The 20616-nt window shown below is 33.8% G+C and overlaps 1 protein-coding gene across 4 annotated transcripts in view; it reads right to left on the bottom strand.

The window, feature by feature from the left end:
• Positions 1 to 5225: 5225 nt before the first annotated feature.
• LOC123939877 (U2 snRNP associated SURP domain containing) overlaps positions 5226 to 20616 on the bottom strand; it is a 53123-nt gene continuing 37732 nt past the window's right edge. For all 4 annotated transcript variants that reach the window (XM_046001880.1, XM_046001879.1, XM_046001881.1 and 1 more), the window contains 7 exons: positions 20239 to 20334; positions 19434 to 19500; positions 15422 to 15581; positions 10817 to 10927; positions 8448 to 8566; positions 6910 to 7086; positions 5226 to 5764 (listed from right to left, as the gene is read on the bottom strand). In XM_046001880.1, coding sequence (XP_045857836.1) covers positions 5626 to 5764; positions 6910 to 7086; positions 8448 to 8566; positions 10817 to 10927; positions 15422 to 15581; positions 19434 to 19500; positions 20239 to 20334 — 869 coding nt within the window. In that variant the 3' untranslated portion in view covers positions 5226 to 5625. The remainder of the gene's footprint in view (positions 5765 to 6909; positions 7087 to 8447; positions 8567 to 10816; positions 10928 to 15421; positions 15582 to 19433; positions 19501 to 20238; positions 20335 to 20616) is intronic.

Here is a 20616-nt window from a genome sequence, read left to right on the forward strand (position 1 = left end):
CCAGGCTCTTCCTCTCCCTCTACACTAGGCTATACCACATCTCATTTAAAACTCAAAATGCAGGGACGCCCAAGGTGGCTCAGTCTCATTTCAAAATCAAAATGCAGGGATGCCTGAGTGGCTCAGTTGGTTAAACGTCTCCCTTTCATTCAGGTCATGATCTCAGGGTCCTGGGATCAAGCCCACATTGGGCTCTCTGCTCAGCAGGGAGCCTGCTTCCCCCTTTCTCTCTGCCTGCGTCTCTGCCTACGTGTGATCTCTGTCAAATAAATTTTTTTCAAAATTAAAAAATAAAAAAATTCAAAAAATCAAAAAGCAAGTTTCTTACACTGAAATTTTCAGTTTCTTAAACTGAAATTCTATGTTTTCTTAGGGTAAAATAAGAGAGAATGGGGTTTTTCTTTTCTTCGTGGCAAATGAATACCTAATCCAAATACTACATTTACTAAGTGCCAAAGTTTTAGTTTACTTTTCATCAGGCGATAAAAAAAAAAGGTTGAACATAGTCATTAATATTAATACAATTTCAAAATTACATAGCTTGCTTTGAAAGTATACTTTGTACCCCATGTTATGAAGTGCTGATGTGAAATTATCCATAACCATTAAAAGAGGACACAGCATAAAAAGTGGTAAAAATGGTAAAGAAAGTGGTGTGGAGTAGCTGGCCCATATACTTGGTATTACTTTGTTTTCTTTTGAAGTTTTTACTCAAAATAGAAAATGCTAATGTGCCATTTGGGGAAAATCCTTTTCAAATTCTCTATGAAAAAGTAAGTTTTAAAAAAAGAACCAAGGCACACGCTACCACATGGATGAACCTTGAGGACATTGTGCTAAGTGAATTATACCAGTCACAAAAAGACGAATACTGAGTCCACTTGTTTATCTGGAATAGTCAAACTCCCAGAAATAAAAAGTAAAATAGTTAAGGGGTGGGGATGAGGAGTTTCTTAATTGTTATAGTTTCAATTTTATAAAATGAAAAGGTCTGGAGACTGCACAATGTACACACACTTAACCTTCCTGGATTATTCACCTAAAAATGGCTAAGACGATATATTTTGTTAGACTATTTTACCATAATTAAACATTTAATTTTAAAAGAAACCAATGGATTATTTTTAATGTAATAATGATATTGCGGTTATGGCAGGTTTTAAAAAGAAAACACTTAGAGATACATATATGCAAGTTGATTGGTATTTGGGATGTTTATCCTTTTTTTGTATGTTGGAAATCTTGCCCAGTGAAATAAAAAGGAACAAAATGACCCTTCATAGAAGGGAGAACCAGTAATAAAACTTCCTAATCAAGAGAATCATCTATCATGAAAATATTTTATTAGAGTTTAAACATATAAAATGTAACATGTTAGCTAGAACTGATAAATGTGACACATAACTTATTTTCACTTGATAGAAAGCTGCTGAAAACCAGACATGGTTTACTGGGCTCGCATTAGAAAAACTACATGGAGAAAATTACATGAACAGGCTAAAGTTTGCTATGAAAACAATGTATTTTTATTAAAGTAATTAAAAGTCAAAAAACAACAACAAAAGGGAAATTCCACAACCTTTGCAACTATATAATCTTTATGTAGAAAAACTATAAAGTGACAGTCTGGAAAGCAGCTCCACAATAAACTTAATCCTTACATCAAGAGTAACTAAATTATGGAATCCGTTCACCCAAAAGAAATTGTCTTGCTGTAAAATATTTCAGCTGAGCTGATTTCAACTATATTATTCTTATTCCTGAAAAATTGTCTTTCCTGATATTTCGAATCACCAGAGATGTAACGTACAAGAGCCTGTTGAAGTAAAAGGAGAAAACAAATACTCCAAGCACAATTACATGTGAAAATGAATGAGGGCATTTTATCTACAGAGCTACAAAACTATATAAATAACCAATTATACACATAATCCATTTACACCAAAGCTCCATGAGGTGGTACTGAGTAAACACTGAGGCATTGAATTTTCAACAATGGAACATGGCTCACTCTGAACAGCAGCACATTCCCACCTTTTAGTCTATCATCACAACACTTCCCCTGGGATCTGCATTTGGGGATTATCTAAGTCCTGGGAAGTTGATAACAAAAATGATGAAAAAAGCCAAAAGGCAACAAATTAAATACATACCCCCTACGATCTGTCTAAAACCTGCATGTGAAATAGGAAGAAACCAAGCACTTTGTGAGCTTTTACAGTCATGTGTTCTTTTCAACTTAGACTAGTGTCTTCATTACTATCTTGACTGAATTTTCTGTAATTTGCTTTTCCATAGAGTATAAAAGGAAAACGACAAAGAAAAAAGCTCAAATTTCGTAAATGTACTGTCTTAGAAAAGTGGTACTATTTATTTTAAAAAAAAACAACCTTCTCTGTTGAAGAGATCACACTGTTGTGGTCATCAGAATAGCTTAAGCCACTTTTGCAATACAGGGATTTATTTGCTCTTATTTTTTAATAATCATAATGATAGGCTATTATCATGGCCACATAAATTCAGAATTTATGTGATCGCAAAGGCAAATATGTAGAACACAGCTAATAAATTAAATCACAGTTGGAACCTCTTAAAAATATTTTCAAGACTATTAAAACCTGAGGGAAAAAATACAGAAGTCATAAGCAAGTATTTCTTCTAAGATTCTTTAATTGGGATAAAAGTCTCAGGGTTAGCTCACAGAAATGGTCTGCAATAAAGAAAAATTAGGTCAGCGTCTAGTAATTTCTGCAAACTTTAGCAGAAAAGCCAAGAACATTCTGAGCATCATAAAAGCATTCTTTTGGGTCAGGGCTTTTTGTTGTTTTAGTTCTTTAATCTTTTAACTTCTCAACATGTTACAGTTTAGAAATGCCCATATGCTTAACTAATGGGAATAAGGAAATACAAAGATACACAAACATGATCCTTTTCAATCATAGGTCTCTCTTTGGTAAGAAATAGACCACCATTTATTTACTTTCTCTCAGTGTAGGAGGAGATTAAATGGTATTAACCTGGTAAGAAATCCCTGTGTATAAATGTTAGGACAGAGGGTAAAGAGTTTAAGCCACACTCTTTGTGAAAAGAGAAGGTAATCAAGGATTACCTCTTACTCGTAGCTATGATAGAGCATAACCGTCTACTACAGAGCTGAACCAGGTTATTTCCTGTATCTAGAAAGTTATCCTATGAACATTTTAGTCAACCTGAAGAAATTCTGCTATCTAATGAAGAGTGCTCTTTAGATGCAAAACATGAATAATATGCTATTTTTTTAAAAAATGGTAAAGTTATCTCCCTCCTTAGAATTCACCAATTTCTGATCTTGTTAAACTTTCACAGAACCCATGAAGAATTAAACAGGCTTACTCTACATATTTTCTAAGTAAAATTGGAAATAACCATTTGCAATTCCAGAAAAAAAAATCCAATACAATCTAATACACGCATTTGTAAACTTTATAGAACACATACTCTATCAAGCCTAAGCAATCCCCACCCACCCACCCCAAAGGAAGCCAATCTAATCCTCCTTAAGATATTCGGTGTACCTGGATCCACATTAAAAGAACTGCTAATTCCACTGCAGTAGGAAAAATACTACAAATAAGCACCCAAAACTGACCTAACAATTTCTACTCACTCCTCCTTCTTCAGGGTATTTTTTTTTTTTTAGAGAGAGAAATAAGCATTCCTTGTAATTTGACTGCAAAAATCATTACCTGCCATATTATTTCTAAGCCTATACTAGATACCAACTAATTATGGAATGCCCAAATCACCAGGAACTCAACATTATTGTTATTATTATTTATTTTTTTTTTTTTTGCAAAGAAAGGTATATATAAAATGTCCTCCCCCCAGGCTAGCAACAGGGGAGAAAAAATACTTGAAAAATGGCTATATCTGTAGGTTTTTAAAAACCTTTAAAAATGGCTGTATCTGTAGGTTTTTAAAAACCAGCACCAAATGTTCACATTTAATTATTCTAAGCAACATTTAGGAATTAACATTCCCTAACATTAGGAACAAACAAAAGAGTGAACAAGAAGGGAATAACCTTGAAGCAATATTGCATGTTGGTAAGAACCATTCAGTCCAATAACCGGATTGGCTCATTTATAAAGCTGCTGTAGGTTTGCCCAGTTTGGAAATAGCACACCTCACCACCAGCTAACATACCTACTTCCCACATCATCTGTGCAGCTTATTTTATAAGTAGGCAACATTAAATAAAGCAACTTGAAAATATAGTTTTAAAAAGGTAACTCAAAACAATCCATTATTAGAATGGTTTTCTATGTTATTAAGGGGGAAAAAACCAAAACATCAAAACCACTGCATAACGTGTCCAGAAAAACTGAAAGATTCACAAATAGTAGTAGTGTCAGTTCAAGACTACATAACCCTTTATTACATTATACTGTAGCAATATTATGATCAACATTATACAAGTTTTCTTATTTCTTCCTCATACTACAGCAATTTTATTACCATTGTGTAACAGATTTTACCTCTGCAAATTGTTTAAATCAACTTTTTGCACCTTGAATTTACAAACCACTGGATGTTAAGTTTCCTGAAAACTATTTTACTTTTAAGCTTTACTTAAAGGTAAAGCTAAAACTTAAAAAACAAACAAAAAAAACAACTAAGGTGCCTTAAATAGAACTTTGTAGAAATATACTGATACCAGTGTTTGAAAGATAACCTACATAGAGCTATAAAAGGGCAATTATCATACAAAAAACTTCTATGGCCAACTCTTGTTAGAAAATTTATTTTATAAATAAACTTCTTTCATGATAGAAGATGAAACCAAAAGATGGAGAGTTAATTTTTCCCTAAAAATAAATGGTTGCTCAGGACATAGGCTGAGTACACTGAAATCATATTGCTTCTTTGATAAAAGAAAAAATATTTTAGCCAGGCATTCCATTAACAAAAAGACCATGCCACCGAATTTCCTAAGTTTTTTGATCTCTAGGTACTACTATTACCCAAGATAGCCTTATCGAAGAAGTTGGTTGGCAAACCTACCAAATAGGAATCTCAGGTCCCTTAATTTTGATAGTCATCTTAGTAAATATAAAACTTCAGCTACTTGAACAATGGAGCTTATAAAGTGCATTAAGTATAAGAAACACAACAGAAGTGCTAAACTCACTTAGTAGGACTTTAAGGGACTTGATGTCACCAATAGGGCAAAAAAACAACATTATAGTTTTCTGTTCAGATTTTATTTGAAATCTAATTCAAATTGTCAAAGCTACAAAAGGGGGGAAGACATCTGTATTATTTTTGCTAAGTCACAACATCCTAAAACAAAATACTACTACTGCCAGCAGATCCATTATACACATTTCTGATGAAATTCATTAGCACAATAAAAATTTCATCTTGAGAAACAGCCACAATGAAAGTAATTTATACAATATAAAACAAGGACAGGTCTACAGATGCAGTTACTCATGAGTTTACACATGCATTCACAAACAAACAAACAAAAAATCCAGGAATGCTCTTTCATTTGATTTTTTGTTATTTTTTTTAAAAAAACAGACCATTCAGGCACAAAACAAAATTGCATTTCCAATAAGTGACAGCATCTTAAAAATTATGTCAGTGTTTGTTTTTCTTTGACTTTTTATGAGACCTGTGTGGAGATCGGGACTGGGATCTGGATTTCTTCCCTGACTTTTTAGGGGATCTAGACCGTGATCGCCTAGACCTTTTAGGTGTCCTCGAACCAGACGGTGATCTGAGGAAACAAACAGAAACAATTTATCAAAGTACTCATATGATCAAAATTATCTAAAATGATCCTGAACAGAGCACAATCAAAGTCAGAAATAAAAAAGGCTGTAAATTTCCCAAATTTATAATTTGCCTACTTTATATATACACACACACAATTTTATACCTTCTGTGCACTGCATCAATCAGTGGTGTGCTTGCTTCAAAAAGACTCATTCCTGAGCCCTACCACTGCTCTATTTAATCAAAATCCCAAGAAGTAAGGACTGGGAATTTGCATTTTTAACAAGCTCCACAGGTTACTGATATACCCCGAAACCCAAACCTCTTCTACAAGGTAAAGTTCAAAACGCCATCTAAGATCATTCACAAAATTTTTTCAACACAACAGTGTTGCAGCCTATCTTCTTGAAGGAAAAAGCACCAACTACTGCGTATCTTTCAAGGGAATCTTTTAAGATACCATAATTCTGTAAGTGCAGTTCATGAAGATTACCAAAACAAATAAATACGCTTTTTATATATGTGCAAGTGCCATTTAGAAAAAGAAAAACTTATCTTTTATAAAAATTTTACTAAAAATGGTCACAAAAATAAATTTTTAGGCTATAAAGCAGTTTTAGTTCTCAGGAAAATTCCAATATATAGCACCAAATGAATAAAACATTTCTTAACCACTTTTCTGGAACTACAAGGGAAAAAAAAGTATATAATACACATTTAAATTACCCACTGAAGAAGGGTATTTATTTCCACAAATCTCTACCCAAGAACTTGCTAATAGGATGGAGGGGCAGGAGGGAGGGGGTAATGTATTTTCCTTTCAGCCTTGACAAAACCAAAGAATATTCTATAGAAACTGAAGAACAGAATGAAAAGTAAAGCAGCTCCCCCTAGTCCACAGAAAACACTGGATATAATGTTTAAAATTCTTGGCTGGTCTTTACTTGTTGGAAGCCTTCTTGTGCTTTAGTCATGAGGAGACTGGGGTGGGGAGGTGGGAAGGAATAATCTAAAATGGAAGTGTACTTCTCTGGTTTTCTAAAGCCCTTTTAAAAAATGGCTGCCAGGCAAATTATTTTCAAAAGCTGGTAAAAATGACAAGGAAACTGGCATTTGAAATATTACAAAAAAATAACTTGCATTTACCTTTTGGCCTTTTTGCTAACATCTCTAGGAGAATCTTTGTGAGATGACCTGGATCGTGAGCTCTCTTTATGAGATCTTTCTGAACGCTCTGATCGCTCCGATTTGGGTGAAGGGGATTTCACTCGTCTACCACTGCTACTGCGAGATGGGCTAGGGGATGTGCTGTGTCGCCTCTTCCTAAGGAACAAAGCCCCCAAAATATTCCATAAGTGAGTAAAGGATAAGGTATTCATTTTCCTTCTACTGAATTAGCTATTAATTCCTATCAGTTTACACTAACTATTTTCACTAACCTTGTTAATGTTATTTTCCAACAACATTCAAAGCCCTTTATAAAGAACAAGAAAGTCTCAAAGATAATTTGATCAAAACAAAAACTGAATTCAACTAAATTGGAGTTTCTTTTTCTATACGAGACTGGGAAAATGGATAAAATTTCATTAAGGTCTCTGGTTAGATAATAGTATTTTTTTTAATGTTAATCCTCAAAACTTCAAATTTTTATTGTGGTTATATAAGAAAATGGGGCATCATGTTGGCAAGTTGCTCTTAAATGATTGGGAGGAGGGAAATGAAGGGAGAAAAATTTAAGCAAAAGTAGAACTATTTCAACATTTGTTGGAGAATGTGGGTGAAGGATATCTGGGAATTCTTTACATTATCTTTGTAATTTTTCTATAAATCTGAAAGTGTATCAAAATAATAAAAACCAGACAAACAAGTGGTAAATTTAGCATTTAGCCAATCAGTATACTATTTTATTTGTACTTTATTTTACAGTAGTATTATAGTATAATAGTATTATAGTATTTTACAAATACTATGTTATTTGTAATTATCTGTAGAGTAACTAAGCCAGGATTAATTTGCATTCACTTGGATATTAGGAAAATCTCAGTTAACTAAAGCAATTTTCTCTATTAAATGAGAGATTTAGGAACTGTGAAAATAAAATAAAAACTAAAAGAGAAAATGATTTTGATTAGAATGAAGACAAAGTGAGGAGTGAGTCCCTATGGCCTATGAACACAAACTCCATTTAGACAGGACTGGGAGACTCAAGTTTACAAAGGTAGCAGCCTCAGCACAGAAGAAAAGCTTATACCAGAGGCAACAAGGAAGATGTAGCAAGCCTGTTTAGTTATTTAAACCTTAGGGTTGATACCTAATATGGTAACTGAATTCTTACACTTAACTAAGGCTAAGGTACCATTTGAACCGTGCAATGGGATTATGTCCCAATTAACCAAGCCAAGTGCCAACTAACTGCCCCATTTCTCAGTTAATTCTGCCTCCTACAGGTAGGAGCATGTTTATCATGAAAAAAAATACTTTTCAAGTTTGTTGGCATCGGTGATGAAAACATTACGAAATGAAACATCATCCCAGAACTTAATTTATTTGGGGAGGAAGAGAAAGCACGTAGTAATGTCATTTATTTTTTTCCTTATGTTCAATTAGCCAACATACAGTATATATCATTAGTTTTTGATGTAGTGCTCAAAAAGCAATACAGGCATTAAATGAGAAATGTATACCTTTCTTTCCTTGTTGGAGTACATTCATCTTTTTCCTTCTTGTCTTTGGATCGAGATTCCAATTTTTCTTTATCCTTTTTATCTCTTTCTCGTTCTCTTTCTAATTCTTTCTCTTTCTCCTGTTTTATTTTTTTAAAGAAAGAATATTTAGTCATTAAAAAATACCAATCTGGGTTAATCTCATTTATGCAACAATGTTTTACTTTTTAAATCATTACTGAAGGATTAAAAAGAAAAAATGCCATTTTTAAAAAAATACCTACTCTTCCAGGAAAACTAGTTATTTCTTCTACTTATACTGACCAGTTACTGAGTCCCTACCATAGACCAAATAATTACTAAACAACTTTCCATATACCGTTGCATGTAATACTTCAAAACATCCTTAGGAATATTACTAATATCCTCATTCAAGAGATGAAAAATGAGACTCAGAAAGGTTAAGTACCATTTCACAGTCACACTGGATGGTGAAGTCAGGATTTGAGTCCAAGCTCTAGAGCAGGATTCTTAACTACTTCCTCTGTCCCTCCACTTAAAAAAAAGGAAAAAGCCAACAATACACTGCCCCTTCTATCTTAAACTACAATAAAACAGTCAGTTGTGATTCTATAACAAGTTGATTTAATCTAAGAGGGCTCTCTCCAAAGCAATAGGCTGAAAAGAAAAAGTTATTCCCAATAATCGCTCTTCAGAAAATCTTATTAATAACAAGTACCACTTTTAATGGAAATTTTACATCCTAATTTATAAAAGTGCAAACTGACTACATGACTATACAATTATATAAACCAGAAAGATGACCTATCTGCTTTTTCCCACTGCTACAATCGCCACTTCTCACTTGAAATTATTTCTGTTGATAATATAACTAAGGGAGTGGCTACAGAAAATAAACCCATAAAGTCAACTTAGTTCTTCATTAATAGGAATTTAATTTCTCTCTGATTTATATGCATCAAGAAAGCTACCTGGCTGCTGATAAACAGCCTATAGCAGACGCTGCAAACAGAAATACTCTAACAACAACCAGATAGTAAATACTTTCTGCTGTGTGGGCCACATACATTTTCTGTCCCAGGATTCAACTCTCTCATAACAGTCCGAAACCCACTATCGATAATACATAAGCGAAGGCACATGGCTATGTTCTAATAAGCTTATTTAAAATGAGGTGATGGCCTGTGAGGTGATGAGTCTCCTGACCCTTGGTATATATCTTCAAGAAACACATCCTCCTCTCCAGTTACAACCATGGAATGCAAAGAGATTAAAATGATATTACACGCATTACAACCATCAGGACCAGTGAGCATCTCAAGGTTTAGTCTGCCACCAACTCCAAAAAGACTCAGGGAGTACAGATATACCTTTTTAAAAATGTCATTTTTCTTTTTTTGAAATACAAGATTTAGAGCACAATTTAAAAGTAATGCAGGCGATGCCATCTTCCTCTGATGATTTGTAGGAACTATTTTCCTAATTGAGAATTTTATAGGAATCAAACTAGGTAAAATACTTAAAATATTTTAAACAATTTAATCCTATAAAAGAGTAACATTAGCTATTATCTCACAATCCTACAAAACTGGGGCTATTGATCTAGTTGACGGAGAAAAGCAGGCCTCAGCGACTTGCCTAGGAGCACATAGTGAAGGCACACAAGGAAGGGGGGCACCAAGACCACACAGGTGTGTGCGGCACCAAAGCTATCTGACTATACTGCTGCTCCCGTCACCAGTACTCTGCCACTACTAGGTTTAGTGAGTCTAACTCTGTTCTAGCTTGTTCTTATGATAATCAAGAGATAGGTAAAAATTAATAGCAGTCCCAATAAAATTCCAGGGTTCTTTCAACAATTAACATGCATTCTAAAGTTCTCTGTATGTCGCCACATATTTTTTACACATAAAGAATTCAAGGCTTAGAATTCACTGATGAGGTATTCTACTACTTGGTGTCCCTCTTTGGAAACAATGGAAAAGGAGTCCTAAATCAACTTCCCAAACTAATTCCATCTTTGTCTTTGTGCCACTGCTGAGGGTTGCTGGCATTTCACTGTCACAAACATTGAAGCTTCATAATATACAGTCTTCCAGTTTTAAAAGCATGCTCTTCGCAGATTTTCTAGTTCACAGGTAGCATATCCAGAATAAAGTAGTGTGCTGTTGCCCTGAGACTCTTTTCCAAGTTGAAATAATTGCAAAACATCAAATTTCAAATGTTCCTGTCTACCAGTATTCAGCATTTCCCACGAAAGGATGTAATCTGAAATACACACTTCCTTAAGTATACCAATATACCAATATTCTAGTAGTCAAACAAATAACTTTGGAAAATGCATATTATTGAATATACTTATTCCTTACTCGTTGAAGAAGTTTATCTCTGTAATGTTCTACTTGCTCCTGAAAGCTTTGGCCTGGTTTTTTAGGTCTTTTTCCAGATTCCAATTCATCCTGAAACTTCATAACTTTGAGCTGTGAAAGAAGATATTTTAAAAATAAATCTTTTCATCACTATAGTTTTTTAAGTAGTGCTTTACTCCTTAAAAAATGTTTTTCCTTTGAAATAGTGTGTAAAAAGAAAAAAACAGAAACACAGCACAAAGTAGTAACTGATTAGAACTCACTCAAAATATAACATCAACATAAAGCTCCCTTATCTGAAAGCCACTTGTTAGAGAGCTCAACCATGCAGAATTCAAGTGATCACATGTGGGCCCACATGCTCTCTGCACAGCCACATGAGATGACTCAAAGACTCATGTTCATGCCCTTAAGAATCTACTTATTATCTCAGCACAATGATAATGAATTTGCTATCTGGCTCCCCAAATGTGAAAGGCAAGGCTGCTAAGCACAACCTACTTTCAACAAGATAGAATAGCAGGCACAACACAAGACAAATAACAATTTTTTTTTAAAGCAGCATTCTTTACAGTTCACATAGGACCAAACACAAGAGCTGTAGAGTTTGAAGGTTTCACTCTATTTACAGTATAGTGCAATCACTGACTATCAAGACATTAAGAAAAGGTTAAACCATAGTAGAAATATAGAGTACATACTAAAAAAAAAAAGATTAGAAAACCTTCCAATTCTGTTTCTGTTTCTATAATTTATCCATATGAGCTCAAAACTATTTGTACAAAACTATTCAATTCACCACTGCTCACACATATATTATATATTTTGATTATTTTAATACATGTTGTATGTTAATACATATTCTCTATAGGTTCACTTATGTTACATATATATACTTTGTTATATTAATATAAACATAATTATATTAATACATATTATAAAAATATATATTTAAATTATAATCTAAAGATATATATACATCTTTACTGAACTAAGGGAGAAAAAGTAAGATGAAATGCATGAGAACTCAGAGGATGTTGGAGGTGGACAAAGAAAGCACATACAGATCCACTGAGTTATAGTGCCAAACCTGTCCACCTTGTTTCACTCAAAGAGGGGAAGAAAACACTCTTGTCTAACAGAATTATTGTATATGCAAACATCTTAAGCTATTTTATTAAGCACTGATAGGTCCTTTAAATGGACTAAATGTTACTATAAATGTTTCACTTTTATTTGGAAACAAGACATCATTTGTTTTAGGTTTTTTCCCCTCACTACAAATGAGGCTTTCCAACAGAATGGCAACAAGTTACAAACACTTTCTTCCATTCCAAGTGTTACTTTCACTATTTTTGACTTCATGAACATTTCTCATACATTTCCCAATTTTTGCCCTTTTTCTCCTTCCACTTCTATGATCAGGGTCATTTATAATCAGAGATTTGAAGTTCCTGCCTCTTTCAAAATGCTTTAAAAAATCTTTCCATTTTGTTGTTTTAATGAGGACTACATTTTAAAACACAGAAGACATAAGGGTAAGAGAGAGGGGAAAGGGGGGAAGAAATGTAAATGTCTCATCTCACCACTGTGTGTAGCCTCCTATGACTAAAGTGACTCCACTCTACAGAATGCATTTGTGGCAAATCAGTTTAAGAATTAAGCACCCAAAGGTCAAAGAGACCCGAGTGCTACTTTAGAGAATGAAAGGCATTCCTAAAAAATCTTTTTTAAAATCATTATAAAATCCTTATAGTACCCGCTCCTGTGGCCTAACCCAGGCGCAAACACAAGTTCAGGGCACCCAGAAAACAGGTGACAAAAGGTCCCAACTCAAACGAGAACAGCCCATGTAATGGCTTGATTGCCAGCTAGCTATCTCCCTGTTGCCCTCGGACAACAACAAGGATCACCTTCCAATTCAACTACCCACTTTTTCCTCTGGGGCCAAGTCAAAAAAGGGTCTTTCTGCTCCAACAACAAAGAAGACACCCCCACACACACCACCAACCAACCCATGCGTTCCACACCTCCAACCTTGTTGGTAGAAGTGGGGATGCCAATAGAATAAGACAACTCCAACATAGGTCAGGCTCTAAGCAGTTATCTGAAAGATAAGAATTTCCTTCCAGCCAACACCAGTAATACTCTATGCCTGCATGTTTTCTAAGTGCTTTGTGAAGAATGTCAGTATTTTATAACACAAATTCTTTGGTTTTATTAATCCCATGCTAAAAAATGTTTAGCTATATAAGTGAAACCAGTCAAAGATAAATACCATATGTTTTCACTCATATGTGGAATCTAAGAAACAAAACAAATGAACAAAACCAGGGGGAAGGGAGAGGGGAGAGAGAAGCAAACTAAGAAACAGTCTCTTAACCATAGAGAACAAACTGACAAACCAACAGTTATCAGAGGGGAGGTGAAGGGAGGGATGGGTGAAATAGGTGATGGGGATTAAGGAGTACACCTGTGATGAGCACCAGCTGGTATGGCACTGCTGAATTATTGCACTGTATGCCTGAAACAAATATTACACTGTGTGTTATCTAACTGGAATTTAAATAAAAACTTTAAAAATGTTCAGGTATAGACATCTTTATTACAATATATTTGAAAAGAAAAGAGCTTTCAAAAAGAAAGACTACAATATATAATTTTGCTATAGTAATATAACAACATATAGCACTATAATAATGATCTTATATATATATATGTATATATATATATATATATCCTTATTGAACTAAGGAAGGACATATAAGTTGAAAAGCATAAGAACTTAGAGGATGCTGGAGGTGGAGATGGAAAGCACACAGATCCTGGATCAAATTTAGGGGCAGAAAGAGGACAGGAATAAATCTCAAGAGCCCTGAGTTCTAGTTCAAATTTGCCACCAGTTGTGAACCTTTATTCCATACAACTAAATCTTAAACAATGGAAAAGAATTAGATAACTCTAAAATGAAGCCAAGACCTAGATTTTAAAATTAGGGATGTGGTTCACAACTTAAATCTCAAAAGGATAGTAAGTTGCAAGAAGGCACTACATGAACAGGAGAAACAATCAGAGTATATAACAACGGCAAGGCCAGACAATCAAAGAGCACAGGAAGTATGGAAATGGATGTATGTAGACACACACACACACACACAGAGACAGATACAGTGTGGAAAAAACAATGTTCATAAAAACCATCCAAGTTACCAAAAAGTAAATTATGTGGTTTTCTTCTCCAATTTAAGCCAATAAGGAAATAGAGTGTTTAAAAACTATCCAATAGTCAGTTTTGGCATTTAAAAGGGGTAACTTCACTATCAAGAAAATATATTTTTATTCAACTCCAGCAAGGCAGAGTTCAGTAAGGTTGGGAAGAGTTCTGAGAGTTAAGAAGGGGCATGTGCAGCTTGGAAAAAAATCCACAGGTGGAATACATTCACTGATACATTTCTGCCCCTAAAAAATTTATAAGGAATGTATATAAATACATCCCAGGAAAAATGAATCAACATGTTAACTCTGAAAATCTCTCCTCTTCACTTACAATACACAGTATACTGATTCTGTGTAAGGTTAAAACAAAATACTTTCCCTGTTAACATTCTGGCTTGGTGATATCCAAGAAAGAGTTTGGCAAAAACTTGTACCAGTGCAACAGTGATTAGAGAACTAGAAACAAGGAAACCAGTATGGCAGATATTATAAAGTAGTAAGAGGAACAGTGCTGACACACAGTAGGCATACAAGATACTATTAGTTAAATTAACGGATAAAGAATTAAAAATACACTCTCATATACACTTCTGAGACTCTGGGCTGAGTGCTACACCAACATTTACTGGGAATGTTTCACCTCCTTGGGGCAAGGAATGAGGAAAGGTTCCCATTACAATACCCTTCCTTCTCTGATATGTCTGACTAGTTCTGGTAATAAGAAAGGCATTAAAAAAGGAGAGGGTATTGAGGGAGGGAAAAATCTGCTTGAGATTGTTCAGACTCATTGTCGTAAGTTTGCCCCCTTCTTACTGTTAAGTCCCACTTAATGTGTACTCTCCCCACCACAAAAAGATGCAGATACTTAAAATGATCACATAACTTGAATGTGCCAGAAAATCTCTCTTTTCCTTGTTACATACTATGTGCACTCAAACGTTATGGACTTCATAATGCCAAATGTAATGTACTCATTGGATGAATTAATATCTTAAAAGGATCTCCTCTGTGCCAGGCACCTGATTTATGATGATGAACAGACAAGCGCCACAGCCCTTTCCCCTCACGTAAATTACAGCCTCGTCGGGAATAGAGACATTAAACAAGCAAGCTAAGGAAACAAAATTAAATAAAACACACACCACAATACATGTAAAATCACAAGAGAAATAAATAGGGAGAAGTAAGCAAATGCTGAAGTGTAAAAAAAGGATAGCAGGAGAGAAGGGATGCTTGAACCAGGAGGCCTACAATAAGTCAGGTGCTATGAAGGTTTCCAGGCATAGAGAACATAGTATACAAGGGAATGATGCCAAGAGGGAACCTAGGTCGGTGGAAAAGAGAAAGAAGGCCAGTGAAGTATAGTTTCAATCTCATTGCCATACTAACTTCAATTTCACGAAGTTTAGCTCGTTTTTCCTCACTCATTTCAGAGTACTTAGAGAACTTGGACTCAGTCATTTCTTCTTTGATTGGATTAGAGTACAAATGATGTTCTTCTGATTTGGAACTCTGAGTATCTTCTTCATCTTCACTTTCTTCTTCTTGACTGGAAATAAGCAGAATATATCATATGTCAAGGCAGGGGAAAAAAATGCTACATTTTACAGCCTGGCTTTATTTTTCGCTGTCTCAACCTGTAAATAATGTTAACAAAACGTAAGAGGTGAATTCATCACTAAAACATTTCTAGAAAATATTTTACCAAATACTACAATTTTATAAAACTCTTACGTTTCTTCCACATAAAAATTTTTAGCTTCAACATAATCATTTTAAAAAATTCTGTATGTGTCAAATGTTATCTGTGTGCCTTTCATTCTGCAACAAACTTTTCTTGCAGTATTAAGTGAAATGAATAATCAGGCAATGATTCCCCAAATTTTCTAGTTAAGCAAGAGTTCGGGAAGCCTAACGTTAAAAAAGCCAAATGTATTTACCTTTTCTTCAGCAGAGGCTATACACTGGAAAATACATGAGTTTATGTCACATAGTTAACTATGAAATAATGTACCATGTAAAGACCTTATCTGATTAGCACATAACCCTAGAAATAAAGCAAGGTATAAATTTTAAATATTATCACACATTAGTACTCATGTCAGAGTTGGTTTTGAAAACTGCACTGGTTCTACATCAGACAAAAAGAAAATGAAAAACTAAGTGATTGCCACAGGTAAAGATACAAAGAAGAAGAAAAACTACCCTCCACAAACAATATAGTGGAAACAGATAGGCAAGCAACTATGTGCAAAGTTGGTCCTCAACTGCTGGACAGAGACTGACAAAAATGTTCTTGAAACACAACTGAAGGGGCCCCCCCAAAAAAGCTGTATGCTCTCGGACAGGGCTTTGTTGTGTATATATATGTCAAATCTGGGCAAAACGTCATCCACACACAAACACAGAATGTTTATGTATATACAAACAAAATTCTTTTTATAAACAATATTGATTAAAAAAATCAATATTCATTACTACATATAAGCATGAGTCCTTTCAGTATATATTTAAAGCTATTCATAATAATATGAAAGTAGTTACAACCAAATTCGTTCTAAATAAAAATAATTTGAGAGATTGATAACAGAACTCACACAATGACAAGGAAAATGTAAGGAAGTGTTTGCAATTCAGAATCAGAAATTTGGTATTAAGAGAAGACTACGCTACTAGCTTTGTAATACCTTACCCAAATGTCCTTTCCTGAACATTACTAAAATGTTTTACTAACTTTATACTCTAAGAGCCCTACAAATCATTAGTACCACATAAAGATACAACTCACTACAATACTTAAAGAAAACAGTAAAAGGAAACTATTTCTAAAAAAACAATATTCTTTTTGGAAATAAATCTTTAACTTAACACTTCTCATTAATTTGTCAGAAACTTCCTAAATGCAGTTTTTAGTTAATTTCTTAAACATAAGAATTTCTTGTTTTATGGTGCGTAAATGCTTTACAAGTGTTTCAGATACTTTTAAATGGTTAAACTATAAGCCTGTGTATGTGTAAATACAGAGGTTTGCTGTGATTATTCCAGAAAGGGTCACTCAAAAAGGACGAGACACAATCAAATTGTGGTATCTAAGCAATGGAAATTACTTAACCAATTCTAGCCTGTTATTTACAAATTTTCAGTAATTTTTTTGCAAACTGAAATATTCCTTAAACATCCTTCAACATTTACCTGAATGCTTTCAATTATAAATACAGAGCAGATAACTATATGGATTGACAAAGAAAAATCCCCATAACACTTAAGTGAAAAATGAAGTCAGAGAATAGTATGTGCAGTATGTATTATATAATTCATGCTTAAAATAGATACACATGTCATTAAACATCTGCCTTTGGCTCAGGTCATGATGATCCCAGGGTCCTGGGATCGAGCCCCATATTGGGCTCCCTGCTCAGCGAGGAGCCTGCTTCTCCCTCTCCCACTCCCCCTGCTTGTGTTCCCTCTCTCTTGCTGTGTCTCTGTCAAAAAAATAAATAAAATCCTTAAAAATATAAATAAATAAATAAATAAATTAGTTATACATGTTTTATGTATACAGAGAAAGGATCTAGATGGCAAGACACCACACATTAACCACATTATTTACTTTCAAAGAAATATGTATTCATTTTACAATTGCTATTTTAATTTTTCAGGGCCCAAGCAGTCTGTTCTCATTGGCTTTGACTTTAGCTCTCAGTTACCAGTGCTTGGTTCAGGTCTCATCATACTTTCATCTTACTCTTTTAAAGAAATGAAAATTCAAGTCTATAAAACCATACAGAATTCACTATAAATGAAATTAAGTTACTACTTGGAAGTTTTCTACAAAACAACAGTAGGGCTATATTTTCTTTTAATCACCTTTCTGCCATAAAAAATTAATTACTAGTTTCAAAATGGCATTTTGTATTCAGCCACTAGAGAGCAGTAGTGATGCATAAGAAAATTTCAAGGACCAAAAAGTTGTATGCGAAAAAAGTATCTTTTCCTTGCTTTGTACTTTCATAAAGTTATTTTTATGTTATGGTGATTTATTTGGAGCTCTTAAGAAAAATGAAAAATAAAGATTTTATTTTCTGTGATCCAGGCCTCGCTGTATAAACATGATTATTCTACTGTCAACACTAAAATGCAGTCACATTCCAAACTTTAATATAAATATCAAGTTTATGCAAAAAAAAAAAAAGTTAGTACTTTTAGAAACAAACTGAAGAAATATCCAATGGCCTTTTCCCCTTCCTTCCCCCTAAATTAAATAATTATCTCATGAATACACATAATTATTTTATGCCAATGATGCTACAATGGTGAGATGTTAATAATGATGTATTACAGACATTTAAAAAAAAAAGGTTAAAGCATTATTTTAAAGCAAACTGGATTGTCTCAATTCCTGTACTCCTACTAAACAGCCCTAGAAAGGTATTTCCACCAACAAACCACATCTACATTTTGTAAATATTTTGTCACAATCACTGCTGACTAATTCTGATCATCCCAATATTTCTGGAAAGACATCACTGTTGCCAAGTTTTCCTCAGCATATCAATTGTGCTCCCACATATGCTGATCAATCATATTTCCTTAACAATCCAAATGCTACTAATACCCACTTTCTGAATCCATAAAAATCCATACAAATACCTAAACTGTACAGACTTTCTCCTTTGTTCACTCTTCAATTTGAGAATCATTAAAAAATGTTTTTGTTTTTTTTTAAATAGAAACCTCTGCTTTGTGTTCTTGAGGTCATCTGTTCTATTTAATAAAATCAACCTCCTTGCAATGATTTAAAAAGGTGTCAAGTTCTACCTAAAAACTACCAAGACAAACATGCCAGGAGAAACTGGGAGCAGTATTTATCCTAGAGTCACATTCAATGTTAATGCAAAAACAATCCTGGGGTGATTACCCAAGAGGAAAATTTCTCTACATGTTAAAGGAAAGCTTTTTTTCTGTTATTTATTCTTAGTACTTTTGACATGTTTATATATAAACAACAGAATGGCCATAATGCAATGCTTAGCAACATACAATTCAAATAAAAAGCAGCATAACTTTCCCATTCACATTTTAAAAATCACTTTTTGTGGACTCAAAACAATACCTGATGACAAAGATTTGAAATAAATGTAGTTGACCATTTATCAACTGAGAATATATATATACCTACCATAGAAAAATCAACTCAGAAACAAAGTGAAACCAGATCCATCAAGACCAGAAGCCAAAAGCTCTTCACTCACTGGAATAACAATGACAACTAAAAATGATCCTCTCAACAAGTTTAAGAGTGAAGTTGTCCTCTTCACTATTATTTCAAGCATATCTCTTAATTAAAAAGGGAGCATATATGCAATAAGAAACTAAGTATGTTTGAAACTTAGATTCTTACTTTTGATTTTCTTCTTCTTCTGATTCTTCATGCTGGTCAAATAACTCCCATTTAGAAGTTGTTACAGCTGAGTGGAAGGAAAAAAAAGGGTGTAATTCCAAAAGGTAAATTAGCATTTTTGCAATGTCACAGAAGGCCAAAACTGAAAAGTTTTAGAATTGAAACTTTATATTACAGAAGCATTAGAATTGGAAGTTTATATAAGTTTGTAAAAAGTTATCTACAATTATCTATTCTTTGAATAGCCTTTCCTATGTGCTAAATTTATTTCTTTCCTTACACCTAGGCTTAATTTTATTCAAATTCATGAAGTGACAAATATGGTTATCATTCTTATTTCTGTGCTAGGTGGTAACATTTATTTCATTAGAACCTACAAATATTAACAATTCAGATATAAATACTAAGGACACATGACCAAAGTAAGTGAAAAGCAGGTCTAAACTGCAACTGATAAGTCACGCATTACAGGAAGATCAAAGCCTGGTTTCTCTAACGTGACCTCTAAACAGATTTCTAAATAGGTATTACCTCCCTTCTACATTTTCTATTGAAATGCCTTAACGGAAAGGTTTTAGTGATTTCTCTGATTACTCCCAAAGCATCCAAACTAAAAGATCTGAGAAAATTCTAACAGCAACCATAATGAAAACTAAGCCACTAGACATAAAATAAATAACTGTGGGTCTTAAGGTTGAAACATTATAAAATACAAAAAAAAAACAAAACAAAACCAAAACCCACACACTAATAATCTTAAGTATTCAATTTTTTTAAACCTAATACTTATTGTACTTTTACTCACCCTGTGCTTCCAATTCAGATTCATCTACAGCTTCCCATTTTGATGGGGCAACTTTAAATATGGGCTCATTCTTCTTTGAGTCCTCAGCTGCATCCACTATTGAGGAAAGATAAGCCATTAACCCTGATAACTAGGGGATGACTAAGTAGTTCATGAGCATTCACTATATTACTGAAAAGTAAAATAATGCCACACATGGACTATTAATGCTAGTGTCAAGAATTATAACTAATGACCTCTGCACCTGAGATCCAAATTTTGAGTCAATTCAGAATATACAAGTTATTATGATTTCAAGCAAATGGGGAAGTTGTGGCAGTAAAAAAAAATCTTTATTATCTCTACCTAATTACTGTTTAAACTATACAATTCCTACAC

This window comes from Meles meles, chromosome 4, assembly GCF_922984935.1.
Source record: "Meles meles chromosome 4, mMelMel3.1 paternal haplotype, whole genome shotgun sequence".
NCBI classification, from domain to species: domain Eukaryota; kingdom Metazoa; phylum Chordata; class Mammalia; order Carnivora; family Mustelidae; genus Meles; species Meles meles.